This window comes from Mirounga leonina, unplaced genomic scaffold (assembly GCF_011800145.1).
Source record: "Mirounga leonina isolate KUSES-001 unplaced genomic scaffold, KU_Mleo_1.0 Mir_173, whole genome shotgun sequence".
In the NCBI taxonomy this organism is placed as follows: Eukaryota; Metazoa; Chordata; class Mammalia; order Carnivora; family Phocidae; genus Mirounga; species Mirounga leonina.
This window is the reverse complement of record NW_023270447.1, coordinates 11,952,902-11,970,012: the sequence shown is the minus strand read 5'-3', so window position 1 is coordinate 11,970,012 and position 17,111 is coordinate 11,952,902. Positions and strand designations below refer to the sequence as shown.

The 17,111-nt window shown below is 34.3% G+C and overlaps 1 protein-coding gene across 5 annotated transcripts in view; it reads left to right on the top strand.

Annotated features, from left to right (window-relative positions):
* SNX7 (sorting nexin 7) overlaps positions 1–17,111 on the top strand; it is a 166,530-nt gene that overhangs the window by 75,713 nt on the left and 73,706 nt on the right. For all 5 annotated transcript variants that reach the window (XR_004681569.1, XM_035017958.1, XM_035017961.1 and 2 more), the window contains exon 8: positions 414–566. Coding sequence is in view for 4 of the 5 variants with exons in the window: in XM_035017958.1 (XP_034873849.1) it covers positions 414–566 (153 nt within the window). In the remaining variant the exon portion in view is untranslated. The remainder of the gene's footprint in view (positions 1–413; positions 567–17,111) is intronic.

Here is a 17,111-nt window from a genome sequence, read left to right as displayed (position 1 = left end):
TGAGGCCCAGGAATGGGGAGCTGGGGAATGAAACCATACCTCTTAACATAAATATTATCACCATAAACAATAGTGGTAATGAGACTTAATGCAAAAAATTTTGAGATAACTTGTAGTTCAATTTCCTCTGTTTTATAAATAGTGAAACCCAAGCCCAAGGTTTGAGGGACTTAGCCAAGGTCAAATGCTAATTGGTGGCAGACCTTAGAACTCTACTCAGCATCTCTGGCTGAATCCAGTCTTCTTTTTACTATAACTGCTTAGTACAAAGGGTAAATGCCGGTGACTTTCCAAACAAAGAATTATTCTTAAGCTGTTTTGATAAAATGATTGGCTTAGATTTGATGAATTCATTCAGTAACAAGAATACGTAGATCGTAGATTGATGCTTCTCTCTTTGTGATCTAATTCAGCTTACAGAAGAGATTGGAAAACTTGAAGATAAAGTGGAATGTGCTAATAATGCCCTGAAAGCAGATTGGGAAAGATGGAAACACAATATGCAAAATGATATCAAGTCAGCATTTACAGATATGGCTGAGGAGAATATCCACTATTATGAACAGGTAATTAGTGATACATGATATTGCTTCATTTTATGAAAGTTATCCTCTCTAACTTTCTGTCTGTCCTTTATTGCAAGAGTCTATTAAGGAACCAAGTGTCACATTCAAAAGCCTCCTTGGTGGCTTGGTGCCAAGAGAGTAATGCTGAACCCACCCACTGAAACAAATGTGTTTATGTGGAGGAAGGATGAAAGTCTTCCTTCTTACACAGCATGCCCCAAGTGCCTATTTTGAGCCTTGATGTGAGAAAGAAATATGATACCATTTTGCTTTATTTGTTTTCCGCATATTTTCGTGTTTTGGAAGGATTTGAATTTTTCAAAAGCACTTGGTAATGCTTCCTACTGATTCTCCTATCTTTCCTCTTCCTTTCCTTCTCTTATGTTAGAAAGGGTTTGCAACATGAGAAAAGAACCAGAGGTTTGAACGAGCAGAAAATCAAATCAGGTCCTATATCTTGTGTCCCTGCCAATTCCACCTTACCTTCTGTAGCTGTTCAAAACCTCAACAAAAGAGCTCTTCTATTTTTTTTTTTTTTTTAGTTCAGTTTAGTTTAGTTCAGCCCTTCTCTCTTTTTTTTAGTTCAAGATAGAACCTAGTCATCATTTTGCTTTTCAAATGATTATTTTTTTACAACTAACAGCTCCCCAAGGTGGTTGTTATTTTAAATAAATTTTATACTATCACGTTTTTTTTAACCTAGCGTATTCTAAACATACTCTTCCTAGCAGGTACATTTTAAACATACATCTTTCACCTTATCTCTGGCTGGATTAATGACTATATGAAATTGGTACATTAAGAATATTATTTTTTATGCTTTGTAGTCTGTAGTGCATGTCAGTTTAATACTATAAAATACTGTATATTTTGAAAGATGAACTGATAATGATATTTTCATTTAACACGAGTTTCTTAAGCCCCTACTTCCAGCAGACCCTGTGCTGGGCCCTGGAGGGGACCACAGCATGCAAGACAAATACAGTGCCTTTCTCATGGAGGCACAGTTCACCCAGGGGAACCCACAATTAATGCAAAAGATTATAGTAAAGTATAAGTCATTCTAGCTTAGAAAGACATTACAAAGGCATCTAACCTGATCTAGAAGGAATGAGGGAGGTTCTGCAGAGGGTGTGTTTAAACTGAGACCTGAATGATGAATAAGGTAGACGGATAAAGATGTGAGAAAGAGTTCCAGTCAGAGAAAACACATGCAGAAAATCCTAGAAGTGAGCGAACATGTTCAAATAACGGAGGTTCTTTTTTGGAGGCTGGAGAAGCACAGGTCGTGTTGAGTTGAAAAACAAGGTTTTGGTAGGGGGGGAAAACGTTTTCCTGAACCCTCTTAGCGTCCTTGGCTAGGTCTGAAAATTAAAATGAGGAAGATAAATTGATAGGAGAAAAGTATAAAATTGATTTAATGTAAGTTCTCTGAGACACGGAAGCCTTCCTAAGGGCATATGCGAGAATTGATGAAAGGTGGGTAGTTGTGTAGAAATCTGGTAGATTAAGGAGTATGAGGTAAGTTTAATAAACAAACTTAACAAGTCCTGTTTGTTCGGTGTCTTCTTTATGCTGCCTCCCTTTGATAAGGACGTCTCTTTCCTCTGGATATAAGGAAGGCACCTTTCATATGAGGGTTTTATCACCTGCATCAGGGGATGAGGGTTGTGAAAGTTCCAAGTGACTTTTCTGCTTCTGCCGTAGTCTCAAAGTACTTCAGCTTAAAATACCCAGTCTGGCCAGGTGCCATATCTTGCTGCCATGTGTCCTGAACCCCGCTGGGTTGAAGAGGGCCTGATAATAGTAAGACTTTTATTTTTCATCCTAAGGGAAATAGGAAAGGCCATTGAAGAGTTTTCAGCAGGGAAACAACAGTATCTATCAGACTTGCCTTTTAGAAAGGTCACTCTGGCTTTGATGGGTCAGAGTGCAACACAGCTGGACGTGATGAGACCTAATCGTTAGGGAACAGTTGCAGCACCAGATGGAGATGTGACCTGACACAGGGATTTCATGGCAGTGGCCTAGAGCCTCAAGTGATGGAAAAGATCGTTTTCTCTCTCTCCTTAATTTTTTTTGTTCTACATTAACAACCTTAAGTAAATTCAGTTATCTCAAAGGAATTTCCCGTAAGTCTCAGATTTTGAAATGGTTTAAAATATTTTGTTGAATAAAGCACATTGACCACCATAGGCTTTATTACCCCTTAACTATTTAAATCCACAAAAATAGCTTCTCTCTCCTTTACATTAGAACTGTTCATTCTGATGTTACAGAATTGTTATGACAACCAACCAAAATAATTTATAAGAAAATGCCTCAAAAATTAAAATATGCAATATACTATAAGTGATTATGATTATAAAACATAAATATATTAGGGTATAAAAATCACATGACAAATGCACTAACTGTTTTTTCCTTTAAGTGATAGGATCTGCAAAAATTTTTTTTCTAAGTGTGGACTTTATTTTTTTAAGGGAAAGTGTTCATAGCAATTCCACTGAACTCCAACTGAAATGTTTGGGTTTTGACTATACCTGTCATATAAATTCATATTTTTTGTCATTCTCATAGACTGAATTCAGTTTATATAAAATATTGTTAAATTAGCATCACTGTGCCATATTGCCATATTGCCAATCTTGTTCTTCACAGCAGTTTATATCAGTATGTTTTTAACTCTTTCCTCCAAATGAATTATATTTCTAAATGTTACTAAAATGTATCAAGTGCACTGCATCTTAAATATGTAACTTTGAAGGAATCATTGGTTTTCTTTCAATTCAAAAAAACCCTACAGTTTCAATTATTTATTGTTTTTCCCCTGAGTGAATAACTTTTAGCTGATTTGCCGTATCAGTCCAAGCATAATCAGGAAGTTGGAGCCCTTAAATAATCAAGGCTTCCTAATTAGCACATAGACTGTGTGGCCTGAAACAGTAACTGTCTGCTGTTATCTGTTAACTTCAGAATATCTTAGGTATACAGAGAAGTGAAATGTTCGAGAATCTTTCCATTTCCTTTTTTAATTTAATCACATTATTACGGAAATACTTTTTTTTTTAATCAACATTTGCAAATATAAATCCCTGAAGGGGTTTGTCCCTGGTATGATAGATGAATTGGGGTATAAACATTTGCCTTTGGACTTGTTTTATGAAGTGAAATGGTCACAGCTCGTTTATAACTTAAAATTTAAATCTCAAAGTGAGAGAGGAAAATCAGATTATAAATATGAGGCATGGGTCTGTATAGGAAACCAACTATTGTCATATTGAGATGTAGTATTTAGATGTGTGAATTTACTTGGACACAGTTGATATCAAATATAAAACAGGTATCTCCAAGCGAACTCTAAATAAGTAAAATGAAGCTATTTCCATTTTGTCCTATATGACCAATAATTAGAATTAAGAATAAACTTCACTTGTTTTTAAAAACAAGAATTAACAAAGCATTACAACAAACTTCCAAATGAACATGGGTGAGTAATTTCAAAGTATATTGGTACCCAAATAACCAAAGAAAATTACTTCCTGATAAAATGTGGAGGGATGTTAAAACCATAAAACATGACATGCTAGATTAAGTGCATGGACATTTTCTAATTGTTCTCTGGTAGGTACAGAAGTGTGTCTGTTTATGTGGTTATTTATGCTGATGTTAATGATGATGATTATGATGACGGTGGAGAGATTTGAAAGGAAGTGGTCTTTGGTAGGTATTGCAAACTGAAAGAATATACTCTTTGAAAGTTCAATTTTAATATCATAGTGAAAAGATCACATAATGTTAATTTTTGCCAAATAAACCAGTTTATAGTTAAGTGAATATAATACTTAAGTGAATGTAATACTTAAAGTAATGTAATTTATGCCTTTGTGCAGTTTACTGTATGATATTAATGTATGGAAGTCCTTGTTTCATGGTTTTATTTTTGTGGTTATAAAATTTAATATATGTGCACACTAAAAACAAACAAAAGCTAGGTACACTAATATATAAATTAAAAATAAAGAATGCCTGTAACCTTTTCTCCTAGAGAGAGTGGCATATTTAAATACAATTATAGAAAAATAATTTGCTATGTTCAGGTCAAAATATTTTAAGATTTCTACATGACCCTTTCTGAATGTGTCTTCAGAAAACATGATGACTTATTTATTCTGTGTCATGATGATTACAGTGGGTATGTGTTATTTTGCATTCCATATTTCTCATTTGTTTACTTTTCTGTATAATGTATAATCTTAACATAATACAATCATGTTAATATACTTCTATTAGCAAAGGTAACAACTAATAGTTGAACCTCTATGTTATTTTTTTGCTGTCACAGACAATACTATTACAAATAATTATGAACATTAGGCTTTAAAAACTTTCTGGATAAGAATTTCAAGAAATAACCAGGCCAGAGGACATTTCATTTCAAATTATATCAATCTTATTTAAGAATGTCAGTTGTCTCATGTCAAATCATTCCTTTAAGATTCTGTTACCATCAAAATCCTGTGCTAAGCACTATGGAGCATCCAAATTCAAACTTTAAATCTTGCCATTCAGACCTTAGAATTTACTGGGGAAGAACAGTAAGTCTATGTATTTTTCACTTGGTTACTATGGCTTTGTTTTAATGGAAGAGTATTTAAATTAGTTTTATTTACTTGAATTGTAATGAACAGATTTAATCGAAGGGTTCTATCACTATGGAATAATACAAATATATGTGTCAACATGGAAGTGTTGGAAACAAAAAAATTATTATAGCATAGGACATTTTCTGGAAAATAAGTGAAGAAAGAAAAAAATCATTGCAAAAGTATACCATCTAGCCAGATGAATAATACAGCTAATGTTTTCCTAAAATCCAAGAGTAGTTATTTATAGACCACTTGAAAATTAGAGAAATTTTAAAAAGACACACAAACATATATATATGTTATAGTAGTCCAACAAAGTAAGTAATAGATGAGCATTGAACGTCCCAGAAGTTCAAGTATAGTTGTATTTATTTAAAAATATATTCCTTGTTATGTTGGGGAATGGTAAAATAAATTCTAGCGAAAGAGTTGTTTGTTTTCAATTCAGAGGTGCACTACATAGTTTGGAGTGTGTTATAAATTTTGTAAATTTAAAACACCTTGGTCCAGGTAAAGAGAGCTCCCAAGCATGGTGACTTGAAGAGGTCAGTCTATATTAATAATGATTATAAAACTGCCAGATAAGCAGAATTCTGGGTGGCATTTAGATTTCTGTCCAAAATTTCATTCTTCTTTTGAAAACTGGGATCAGATAAGTGATGGACTCTGTTCATCTACATGAATTAAAAGAAGCAGTGAGGGGGAATAGCTTCCTTAGACTTAATTCCATCCAACAGAGAGGAACTGTTCTAGAACATGACAGAAACCTGGGAAGAAAGTACCCTTTTCACATTCTGGGAGGCAAGAGCAAAGGAAGGAAACCCTGGCCATTTTCAGTCATACTCCCTAGAATTTAGTAAAGTGGTTTTAAAAAGTTACAGAAAATTTAGTTGTAATTGCAAAGTCACAGACTGAAAAAGAGAATATAAGACATAAGAGGAATGAACAATTCTAAAAAGTAAAAGGGAAGCAGTTAAAGAATCAGATATGATCATACCTGCAGACCATGGACTATGAAAGGCAAAGACGCAACAGGATACAAACATGAAGACAGAGGAAACAGTGTCAGGAGTCACATTTCAGGAAGAAGTGAGGTTTGGGAGGAAAAAGTGAATGACTTCCAAAGAGTATCAAAGTCCCATGGAAGTGGGTGTTGAGGAGCCTCTTTGGATGCAAGAAAGCTAGGAATTAATAAGCTCTAATAAAATTAGTAAAGTGAACCTCTAATGGAAACCGTGTTATGGAAGCTGAAAAGACAGAACTACTTCAATTCTGTTTCATTCCTGTTTTCTCCATCAAGGAGAATGAAAGTATAAGTTGAAAGATTTAGGCAAATATAAATAAAAGGTAACTAAAATCCAGTATATTTGAAGAGATAATAAAACAACAGCTATCCATTTCCAGTAAAAGAGGAGTCTGGGTAAATTCTCTTTTCCAGTGAGCAATGCCAAAGCCCTTTTACCAGCCCCAAAGCAGTGCTTACCAAGCCTTCGTTGTAGCCCTTAGTTCTAAACTGACTTAGTCAGGAAGATCAACAGACTTCTGCTCACCCAGGAGAAATGCAGACTGTTTTTCTTTCCTAGGTAAATACTAAAATTAGTTTCAGAGAAAGTTTTGGGTAATCCTGGAACAATGATACAGGTGATACAGGTGAATGTTCCCCTACTATTGCAAGTAAGAAGGTAAATATTATCCCCTACATTGACGACAGGGTCCTGCTCTCATATTCCAAGTTGTAAATCTACCTCTAACTAGCTTTTTTCCAAAGGAATCTTTAGACTCAAGCCAAAATTATTTCGCAATAAAATTATCTTCAGCGTGTGAAATAATAGTATACTTTGTGGAAGTCAGCTCATTTAATTCACTAAGTCTTTATCTGGTGATGACATTGAAATTTGCTGTCTTCCAAATTTAAGTTTTATGAGAGCCATATTAAAGTCTTGTTATGCTGGAAAAACACTTCTGACTTAAAAAAATAGAACAAAGTAATTATCTACATCCTTCACTAGCCATCCCAAATACTGAATTCAGTCCTAATGATGCATTTTGAAAGAAACATTGGCAAACTAAGATGTAGTCAGAATAAGGTTGTGGTGATAATGGTCTTAGAAATGCATCTTCATTCAAAAAATTAGAAAAGAAGAAAGGTATTTGGAGGGCAGTCATGGAAGAAGGATTACACATTTTATCGTTGCTTCAGATAATATATCTAAAACCAACTCTTGGAAATTGTATAATTTGAACTCACACACACAAAACTATTTCCTTTATGTTACAATTTTCTAAATTATATTAAATTGCATTGTAAAGAAATAAATTCCTTGCCACTGGGAGTTTTTGAGCAATTGTTGAATAATGTAAATCAGTAATTCTGTCTATACTAGAGTCTCTCAATGCATTTTGTAGAAAATTAGTGTTTTGTAATGTTAATGAGTGATACTTTTGAAAGAAAAAGTTCTGTAGTCAAAGAAGTTTGGATTAAATAAAGTTAAACAGATTTATTTCCTAAATAAGTTCTTAGCTTACTTTATATGCTTATATGGTTTGTGAATCTGAAGATATAATTTCCTTGACTAGATCAGCACTTCTTGCAGGATTAGCATGTCATGGAACACAGTTTGGGAAACCTTAGGTAATTATGTTGATCTCTAAAGTAATGCTACTTAAAGTGTGGACTGATGCCCAGTCCATAAGTTGTTTATTGCAGATTCATAACAAGATAAATTAGAAGTTGAAAGTAATCAGTTAAAATCTTCTACAACAATTAGACATCACCATGACATCTAGGTAGATGATTAGTAGACTTGTTATGTTGATTAAGTATTGGCCAATTAAGTATTGGCCAGTATCTTTCGGCTTTTGTGGTGATTCATGTGGCTTCATGTACTGCAGACTAGTCATGCTCAGTAGCATCACTTAATGGTCCTTGAAGATTGAAAGGAAAAGTTGTGTTCTTCACCATCGATAGTTTGAGAAGCACTGCTCTGCAGTTCCATCTATTTTCTAAGAGTCTGCTCATCTCAGGCTAAACATAGTGTCTTTCTCATTTAAAAGTTTATAATCTATTTAATATTCAAGTTTTATATAAAGTATATAAAACAGTCAATTATAGAAATATGTAACAGGGTGTGATTTTTATTTACTTCTAAGGAAACTTTAAAATCAATTGTCATTTTTAGAATTTTAAAGTAATTATGTAATTAACTACAGTTGATCCTTGAACAACGCGGGGGTGAGGGGTGCCAACTCTTCGTGCAGCTGAAAATCTGTGTGCAACTTTTGTCTCCCCAAAAACTTAATTGCTAATAGCCTACTGTTGACCAGAAGCCTTACCGGTAAAATCGTCAATTAACACATATTGTGTAAGTTATATATATTATATTCTGTATTCTTACACTAAAGTAAGCTAAAGAAAAAAAATGTTATTAAGAAAATCATAAGGAAGAGAAAATACATATAGAATACTGTCCTGTAAAAAATATGCAGATAAGCAGTTCAAACCTGTTGTCATTCAAGAGTCAGCTGTATCTTGTTGTTTTATTAAGTGAGAATTTCTGTTGTGAATTGTACATTCAAAAGCCATAGTTACAGCTCACATTTTCATATAACCATGGACATCTTTTATTAGGTTTCATGAGTCTTGAAGATTTTTGTGTTTTTCAGGTTTCTGCTTTCTTAAAAACTTCTCTTAAAAAAATTCGCATTAATCTCTTATATTCTGTGATATTATTTCTCAATTATCTGTACAAATGAAGTTAAGTTTAGGTGTGAAATGGACAGTTATGCTAGAGCATAGACTGTCTTTGCCTCTTTTCCATCCTTTGGATTAGATGAATTTTTCTGTTGTTAAGCTAATCAAGGATTTGAATAGAAGATTACATATTTATAATTTCTGAAAGTATCTAGTTTCTGAATCAAGGACTTTCATCTGATTGTGCTTCGTAAATGATAGACTATATTCTACAGATCAATAACTATGTAATTCCCATAAAGAAAAGGAAGGGATTTAAGACACACACATGCACATGTACACACTGCATGATATAACGTCTTGAAGAAAAAAGGTGGATTGACTAATGAAAAAAATTAAAGTTGGATATCAGGATGCTTGCCACTAGCTAATTGTAAAATCTTAATCATGTCTTCTCTAAACCCAGTTTTCTAATTTGTCAGTAGACGTATTGATAATCCTCCCCTTCCCCACCCCTGTCCACACACTGAACTCATAAATCTTTAGGAGAATAAAATTAGAACACATGTGTGAAATGCTTTAAAATAATGCACTGAAACACCATAGCTGTGCCTTGATAATTTTTCAGTAATTCAAAGGTAAATGTGCTCTTCCTTGTAGTTTGCTGTACTTTCAAGATGTGGTTAAACAAACACAGATAAGCTTGGTGTTTGAAGTGTCTAGTACTAAGCTGGACATCATGCATATTATTGGTCAAAAACAATGATGGTAAGGAATAGAAAAAGTATGAGTTGAAAAGATTTGAATTCAAATTTTGGCTCTTGTATTAATTCTTTCTCTAAAGATTTCCAATGTATTAGACCTTTTGGAGCTCCAGTTTTCCCGTGTGTAAAAATGAGAGAAAGGGAATAAATTATATCCAGGGTTCTTTCTTTCTCTAGCAGATCTTGAGTTAGAGTTCCAGACTAATACGACAAAAATAATAAAAACGTGGACCACAAGATGGCGTTTGTAGCCAATGAGTCCTTTTGCATTAACTGTTAGTCTTTTAAGTATTTGCAGGACTTATAAATCAAGCTTATTACTTATATTCTTGAGAGATATGTAAAAGTAATTTTTAGAAAAAATATGCAAATTCTGTTATTTTAAAGTTGTTGATAGTTCTAAAATTATAAATTGGCAGATGATTCTTAGAAGCTGAATTTAGACTCTTCCAAAAATGAAATGTAATGAGCAACTTTGAGCTATTACAAAATAATAGAAGTTGCTTTCCTCTAGCAACATCATCTCTAATTTCTTTCTGGATTGATTACATTCACAATTTAAAATATGCAGTTCCTGTAAGTTTTCAGTACTGTTTTGAATCTTAAGCTTAGGTGGTAAAAAGCAATTACTGAAATGATACACATTCCATTACCCTCATTTTAGGCATGATCTACATTTTTTATAATGTAATTTATTTTGCAGTGAAATTGGCCTAGTACAGAGATGTTCACATATTTGAGCTTCAATGTTTCCTCAAATGTAGGTGATAGCATTTGTGCCCAAGATCATTTGAGACAGCATTAAAATACTTAGAGGACACTCAGTCATATTTTTCATTTTTAATTTATTAGAAGACATGCAATTATCATGGTACTGTCTAAAAGACATTTTTAGATTGGTAGGAAAAACCTAGAAGCACAACAACTTTTGGCTTAATATGGAAACTTCTGGTTTAAAAAAAATATATGGTAAAGTTTGGCTTTTATCACATTTCATAATGATAGGTTTAATTGTTATTGTTTCAGGCAAATGTATAGTTATTTTACTCTATTATCATAGAGATATATAAATAGTATTTTATTAATTTGACTTAGGTGATAATTTGGATAAAACTAAATTTTCTATTAGCTATTCCCCAAACAGGGTGGTAGCATTACCAATGGAGACATTAAACTTTATATTGACATTGCATGTTGGCCAAGAGCATGGCTTTGGACAGACACAACTTGTAACTTTGAGCTGAGAGACCTCGAAGACTTTATTTTAGTAAGCCTCAGTATCCTTCTCTATAAAGGGCTGAAAATAATAGTACCTCCATCACAGATTTGTTTGGGTATTAGAATATATCTGTATGTATGTGTGTATGCATGTATGGAATGGAATAAGGAAAGATGAAAGAAAATTCCTGGAAGGAAAATTCAATATTCCCTGTAAGTCACTAAAAATAAATTATTTTGAAGCTTTTATACTCATAAACATCCTTCTAGGAGTCTCCTGCAACTTACTCCTCTCTACTTGAGCCTGAAATTGCCAATATAGGAAATAAGTTTCAAAGCTGATGATAGATAGATAGATAGATGGATAAAAATATATGTGATGTCCTTAGCTTGGTTCCTAGCACATAATAAAGGTTTCAATAAATGTAGGCTACCAATGGAGCAGCAATAGTAGTAATTGAAAATATTTCTCAGTTTATGAATCACCTCTTTGGAAATTATTTATAATGATAATTATCTTGTAAATATCAAATACTGAGGAAAGAGGTAAAATTTTATGCTTGATGCATTTCCACACTGTGTCAAGCCAAGGAGAGCAAGACAGATTTATAAATTGTGTGTGATCTCATTTCCCAGCTTCTTGTTGGCTACAATTAGCCTCTGGTAGCATTCACTTTTAATTCTAGGCTCACACTTAATGGACATACACAGTCCAAGCCCCTTACTTTATGAATGAGTAAACAGGCCCAGAGCAGTGAAGATATTTGCTTGAAGTCACACTGCAGGACAGAACCTCTTCGTACCCCACCAACTTGAGAAAATACTGATTCTTAAACATGCAGGCTTTCATTGGAAGCTACATTGTATCTGTAGAAACACCATTTTTGTCATCATTCATTCTCTGGAAAATTTGGTCCTATCTGCTTGTAGGGTTACCACACACTTATGAGAACTGAAGAGACATTTATCTTTTCTTTTTCTTTTTTTTTTTTTTTTTATTTGAGAGAGAATGAGAGAGAGCAAGCACATGAGAGGGGGGAGGGTCAGAGGGAGAAGCAGACTCCCTGCCGAGCAGGGAGCCCGATGCGGGACTCGATCCAGGGACTCCAGGATCACAACCTGAGCCGAAGGCAGTCGCTTAACCAACTGAGCCACCCAGGCACCCGACATTTATCTTTTCTAATGGTGAATTTTCATCACCACCTTTGCTGAAATAGCAACAGATTTACTTTCAAAACTAGCTTTGGAATTAAAACTTACTTTCTAAATATTCTGTCCCTGCATTTGAGAAGTTTTTAAGCATGTGTATAGGAACAAAAAGGTTTCTGTTTACCTGTTGGATCTCTCTCCCGCAGCTCTGGCTCACCTTCCTAACTGTACAGCTTTGTTTTCCAGTCCTGCCCTTCAAAGAGAAGCTGCAGGTTTTGGCCTTTGGCTACAAACTGGAGCCACCTGGGGAAGACGTGCACTGGATTCTCAATTAGTGAGGATTTGTGATAAATTTACTTTTTGATCACCCAACATCCTGCCCAGTAGCATGTACAGCATATTTATTGGCTCACTTTTACTGCAGTGAGGCACCGGAGACAGTGGGAAAGGTACTGAAATCTGTAGACACAGTTTTCTTAACTATAAGATGCAATTCCTCGATTTCGTCCAAGTATTGTTGTATCAAATAAAATGATATGTGTGGAAGATTATGACACACTATTCCACTCACAGTGGAATTCCTGTTGTTGATTCTCTGAGGATAATATGAGAATCTAAAACTAGAATGAGCTGCTGGGTGCTGCTAAGAAGGTCAGGCCAACAGTAGTGCTGGGTATTTTCTATTGATAATTATTGACTCTAACTTTGATAGATATTAGCTTGCTTCACTAATTGTAATGATTTAAAAGTGGAAGAAATCAATTCCTTGATAGAAAGCAATGAGAAGCCAAATAACAGAAATATCTTTTTAAAAAACATGATTTACAATTATAAGCAAGTCTCACACTAGGTTTTGAGATTGTGTTGCTGTTGTTTTGATGACTGTTTATCTCCTCCAATTATCACAGTCATGGACACAGTAGATACTGAACTAAACTGCTTAACTACATGGTACAAACAATCCATTTCTTGAGTCTTTACTTGGTTTTTCATACTAAAAAAAAAAAAAAACAAGAAAGAGAAAACAGTTTTAGGGATTATCTCTTATTATTTTAAAATAGATTCATGTACATTGATTGGATAGATGTGCAAATATCAGGTAACAGGTAATATTAAATATTGGCAGGAGGGGACAGTTGACATATTGATTTAGAAAAAAAAATCTATCAAAATTCCAAAAGAGGTCTGGTAGCATCAGGAGCTACCTAGTTCAGGTTTAGAGAGCAATAGAAGCCAGGATGTCAATTAATTAATAGTCAGGTTGAAAACTGCAGTTTTTGTGATGACCAGCGTATTTGTATGTGTAGTTCAATACGTTCCTTCTCTGTAATCATCAGCATTTACTGAGTACTTAATGTATGCCTGGCATGTATTAACTAGGTCCTCTTCAAAGAGTGTGTGTGCTCCTGGAAATATGTAAAGAATTTCCAAGAGGTGTGTAGCGAATCAATTTCTACACATTCAACCTGCACATATATACTTTGCTAAAATTTTTTCAGCTTAATGACCCTTGCAGTCATGCATTTTCTTACCCACCTCTCCTTCCAGAATTGCCCTTTTTCCACTAGGTAAAAGAATGGTATCTCATCTTGATGGCCCAGTGACTTATTGAATGTATCCTGATGGTCATTTGAGAGATTACTTTCCATCTGTTGATGAATAAATACTGGCTGTACTACTTACCAGATTTGTAATATCACAGATGTACTTAACGATTTGTGCCTCAACTTTCTTATCTGTGAAATAAGATACGTAACAGTCATTGTAAGGTGGTAATATGCAGGTAATACATAATAAAGCAACCATTATAATGCCTGAGCAAATATTCATATTAGTATATATTGCAGGTGTCATGTTTTTTTCTATTTTTCTATGGTAACGTTCTATAACTCTTATTTCAAAATACATAAATTGTTTTTCTTCCTATCGTATGGTAGATGGTAAGGAGATAGTTCTGTAGTTAATTTGTCTTTTTTACTAAGTTTCACTGTCCCGTTTAGGACTTAGTTGGGAAATGAAAATGTTAATTCACAACACTAATCAGTGTGAATGTCTATTGAATATCTTCCTTAGACATTTATTAAACTAGAATAGTTGAAGCAGAAGATGACAATAGAAGTTTCTTCAGGGAGAATTAATGCCGTCTTTGGTGTAATTTGGATCACTTATTTGACAGGAATTCTAAATAGAGCAGACTGCTCAGAATTACATTTTGAATTTTACCTTGAGGACTTCAGAAGTTTATTCAAATGATAGTTTGGCAGAATTATCAAAAAGATGTGATATCTCCTGAAAGCAGTAATTGCTTTGGGCTGCCCTGCAGGGTTACCAGGTGGTAGAATTGTGTGTGGATTTGCAGAGGAGGCCAGAGGGCTCTAGTAGAAATGAGGTTCACAAGGGAAACGGGGCTCATCCCAGATGCAAAGTATGGTCTGCTCTCTGTTGGGCCATCGGTCCCAGTTAATAACTTTCCTTGTTTTGTAGATACTGTAGCTAGAGATTTAAAGTGATTTGTATTTTGGTACTTTTCTTTCTTTTTTTAAAGATTTTATTTATTTGAGACAGAGAGCACATGAGAGGGAGGAGGGTCAGAGGGAGAAGCAGGCTCCCTGCCGAGCAGGGAGCCCGATGCGGGACTCGATCCAGGGACTCCAGGATCATGACCTGAGCCGAAGGCAGTCGCCTAACCAACTGAGCCACCCAAGCGCCCGTATTTTGGTACTTTTCTTTTCTTTTTTTTTTTTTTTAAAGATTCTATTCACTTATTTGAGAGAGAGAATGAGAGAGAGCACATGAGAGGGGGGAGGGCCAGAGGGAGAAGCGGACTCTCTGCCGAGCAGGGAGCCCGATGCGGGACTCGATCCTGGGACTCCAGGATCATGACCTGAGCCGAAGGCAGTTGCTTAACCAACTGAGCCACCCAGGCGCCCTTTTGGTACTTTTCTATTTCCTGCTTTGTTTATACTCAAAATTTGGTGAAGGAGATTTTTGAGTATATATAAGGCTGAGTTTTACTTTCTGTTTTTCCTTGGCATTGAAAAGAAATAAAATACTAATGACAGCTAATATTTAATGCATGTCTGCCTCTGGTGTTAACTTTAGGTTTTTTTGTAGGTGTTCTTCCTCAGGTTGTGGAAATTCTCCTCAATTCCTAATTTGCTGACAGTTTTTTAAAATCAGAAATGGACATTATAATTTGACAAATGCCTTTTCTATGTCTATTGAGATGATATTACATTTAATATAGCTAATTACATTGATCAATATTTGAATGTTAATCCAATCCTACAGTCCTGGCATCAACCCCTTTTGGTCATTCTATAGATTGTTGGATTTGCCAAAATTTTGTTTAGAATTTTTGTATCTATGTTTATGAGAGATACTGGTTTGTAATTTTATTCTCTTACACTGTCTTTGGTTTTTGTAAATTGGAAAGCATTCCCGTGACTTCAATTTTCTGGTAGAGTTTGTATAGAATTAATGATTCCTTCCCTAAATGTTTGATAAAATTCACCAGTGATGGCCATTGGGCCTAGAGTTTTCTTTGTGGGAAGATATTTAACGACAAATTCAAATTCATTGAGTTATTCTGTTTCTTCTGGAGTGAATTTGTGTAGTTTGTGTCTTTGAGGGAATTGGTCCATTTCATTTTAAGTTGTCAGTGTATAGGTATAAAGTTTTTCATAATATTACTTTATTTCCTTCAGTAGAATCTGGAGTGATGTCACCTTTCTCAGTCCTAACAGCTGGAAATTTGTGTCATATCTCTTCTTTTAGGTCTGGTTAATGATTATCACTTTTATTAATCTTCTCTAAGAGCCAACATTTGGTTTCATCGATTTTTCTATATTTTTTCTCTTTTTCATTGATTCGCACCCTGATCTTTTCAGCTTGCTTGCTTGCTTGCTTGCTTGCTTTCTAGTTCTCCCTTGTTTGGGTTTAATTTGTTTTACTTGTTTGTTTGTTTATGTTTTTAAAGATTTTATTTCTTTATTTGACAAAGAGAGAGAGCACAAGCAGGGGGAGCAGCAGAGGGAGAGGGAGAAGCAGGGTATCCGAGGAGCAGGGAGCCCGATGTGGGGCTTGATTCCAGGACCCTGGGATCATAACCTGAGCTGAAGGCAGACGCTGACCTGTCTGAGCCACCCAGGCGCCCCTATGTATTTATTTATTTGTTTGTTTGTTTGTTTTTAGTGTGGAAACTCAAATCATTTATTAAGACCTTTCTTCTTTTATTTTATTTTTTTTAGTTTCTATTTTAATTCCAGTTGGTTAACCTACTATAATATTAGTTTCAGGTGTACCATATATAGTGATTCAACACTTCCATTCATCACCCAGTGCTCATTGCAAACTTTCTTCTTTGCTAATAGACATTTAGTGTTATAAATTTCTATGTACTGCTTTAGTCACATCCCAGAATTTTTTATATGCTGTGTTTTTATTTTTATTCAGTTCAAAATACTTTCTATCTAAATTTCCTTCTGATTTCTTCTTTGACAGAGGGGTTATTATATATGTAAGTTTCCTGTTTAGATTTCAAATATTTGGGTATTTTTCAGATATCTCTCTATTACTGATTTCTAATTTAATTCCATTATGTTCAGGGAACAAACTTCATGTGACTTGACTCTAAATTTACTGAGACTTCTTTTGTAGCCTAGAATATGGTCTGTTTTGGTAAATGTTGCATATGCACAAGAATAAACATGTATTTTCCTTTCTATAGATACTGGTTAGGTCAACTTGACTGATAATGGTGTTCTAGTTTTCTGTATCACTGCTGATTTTCTGTCCACATATTCTGTCAATTCTTGTGAGAAAAGTGTATCAAAATCAATTGTAATTGTGGGTTTGTCTTTCTCCTTACATTTCTATCAGTTTTTGTTTCATGTATTTTAAAACTCTCCCATTATATATATATAAATATTTTAAATTATGCCTAGAAAAAGTGATGCCTTTATCATTATGAAATAACCTTTAACTCTGATAATAATCTTTGTTCTAAAATATTTTATCTAATATAGCCACTCTAGCTTTCTTTTGACATGTGTTACATAGTATATATATTTTT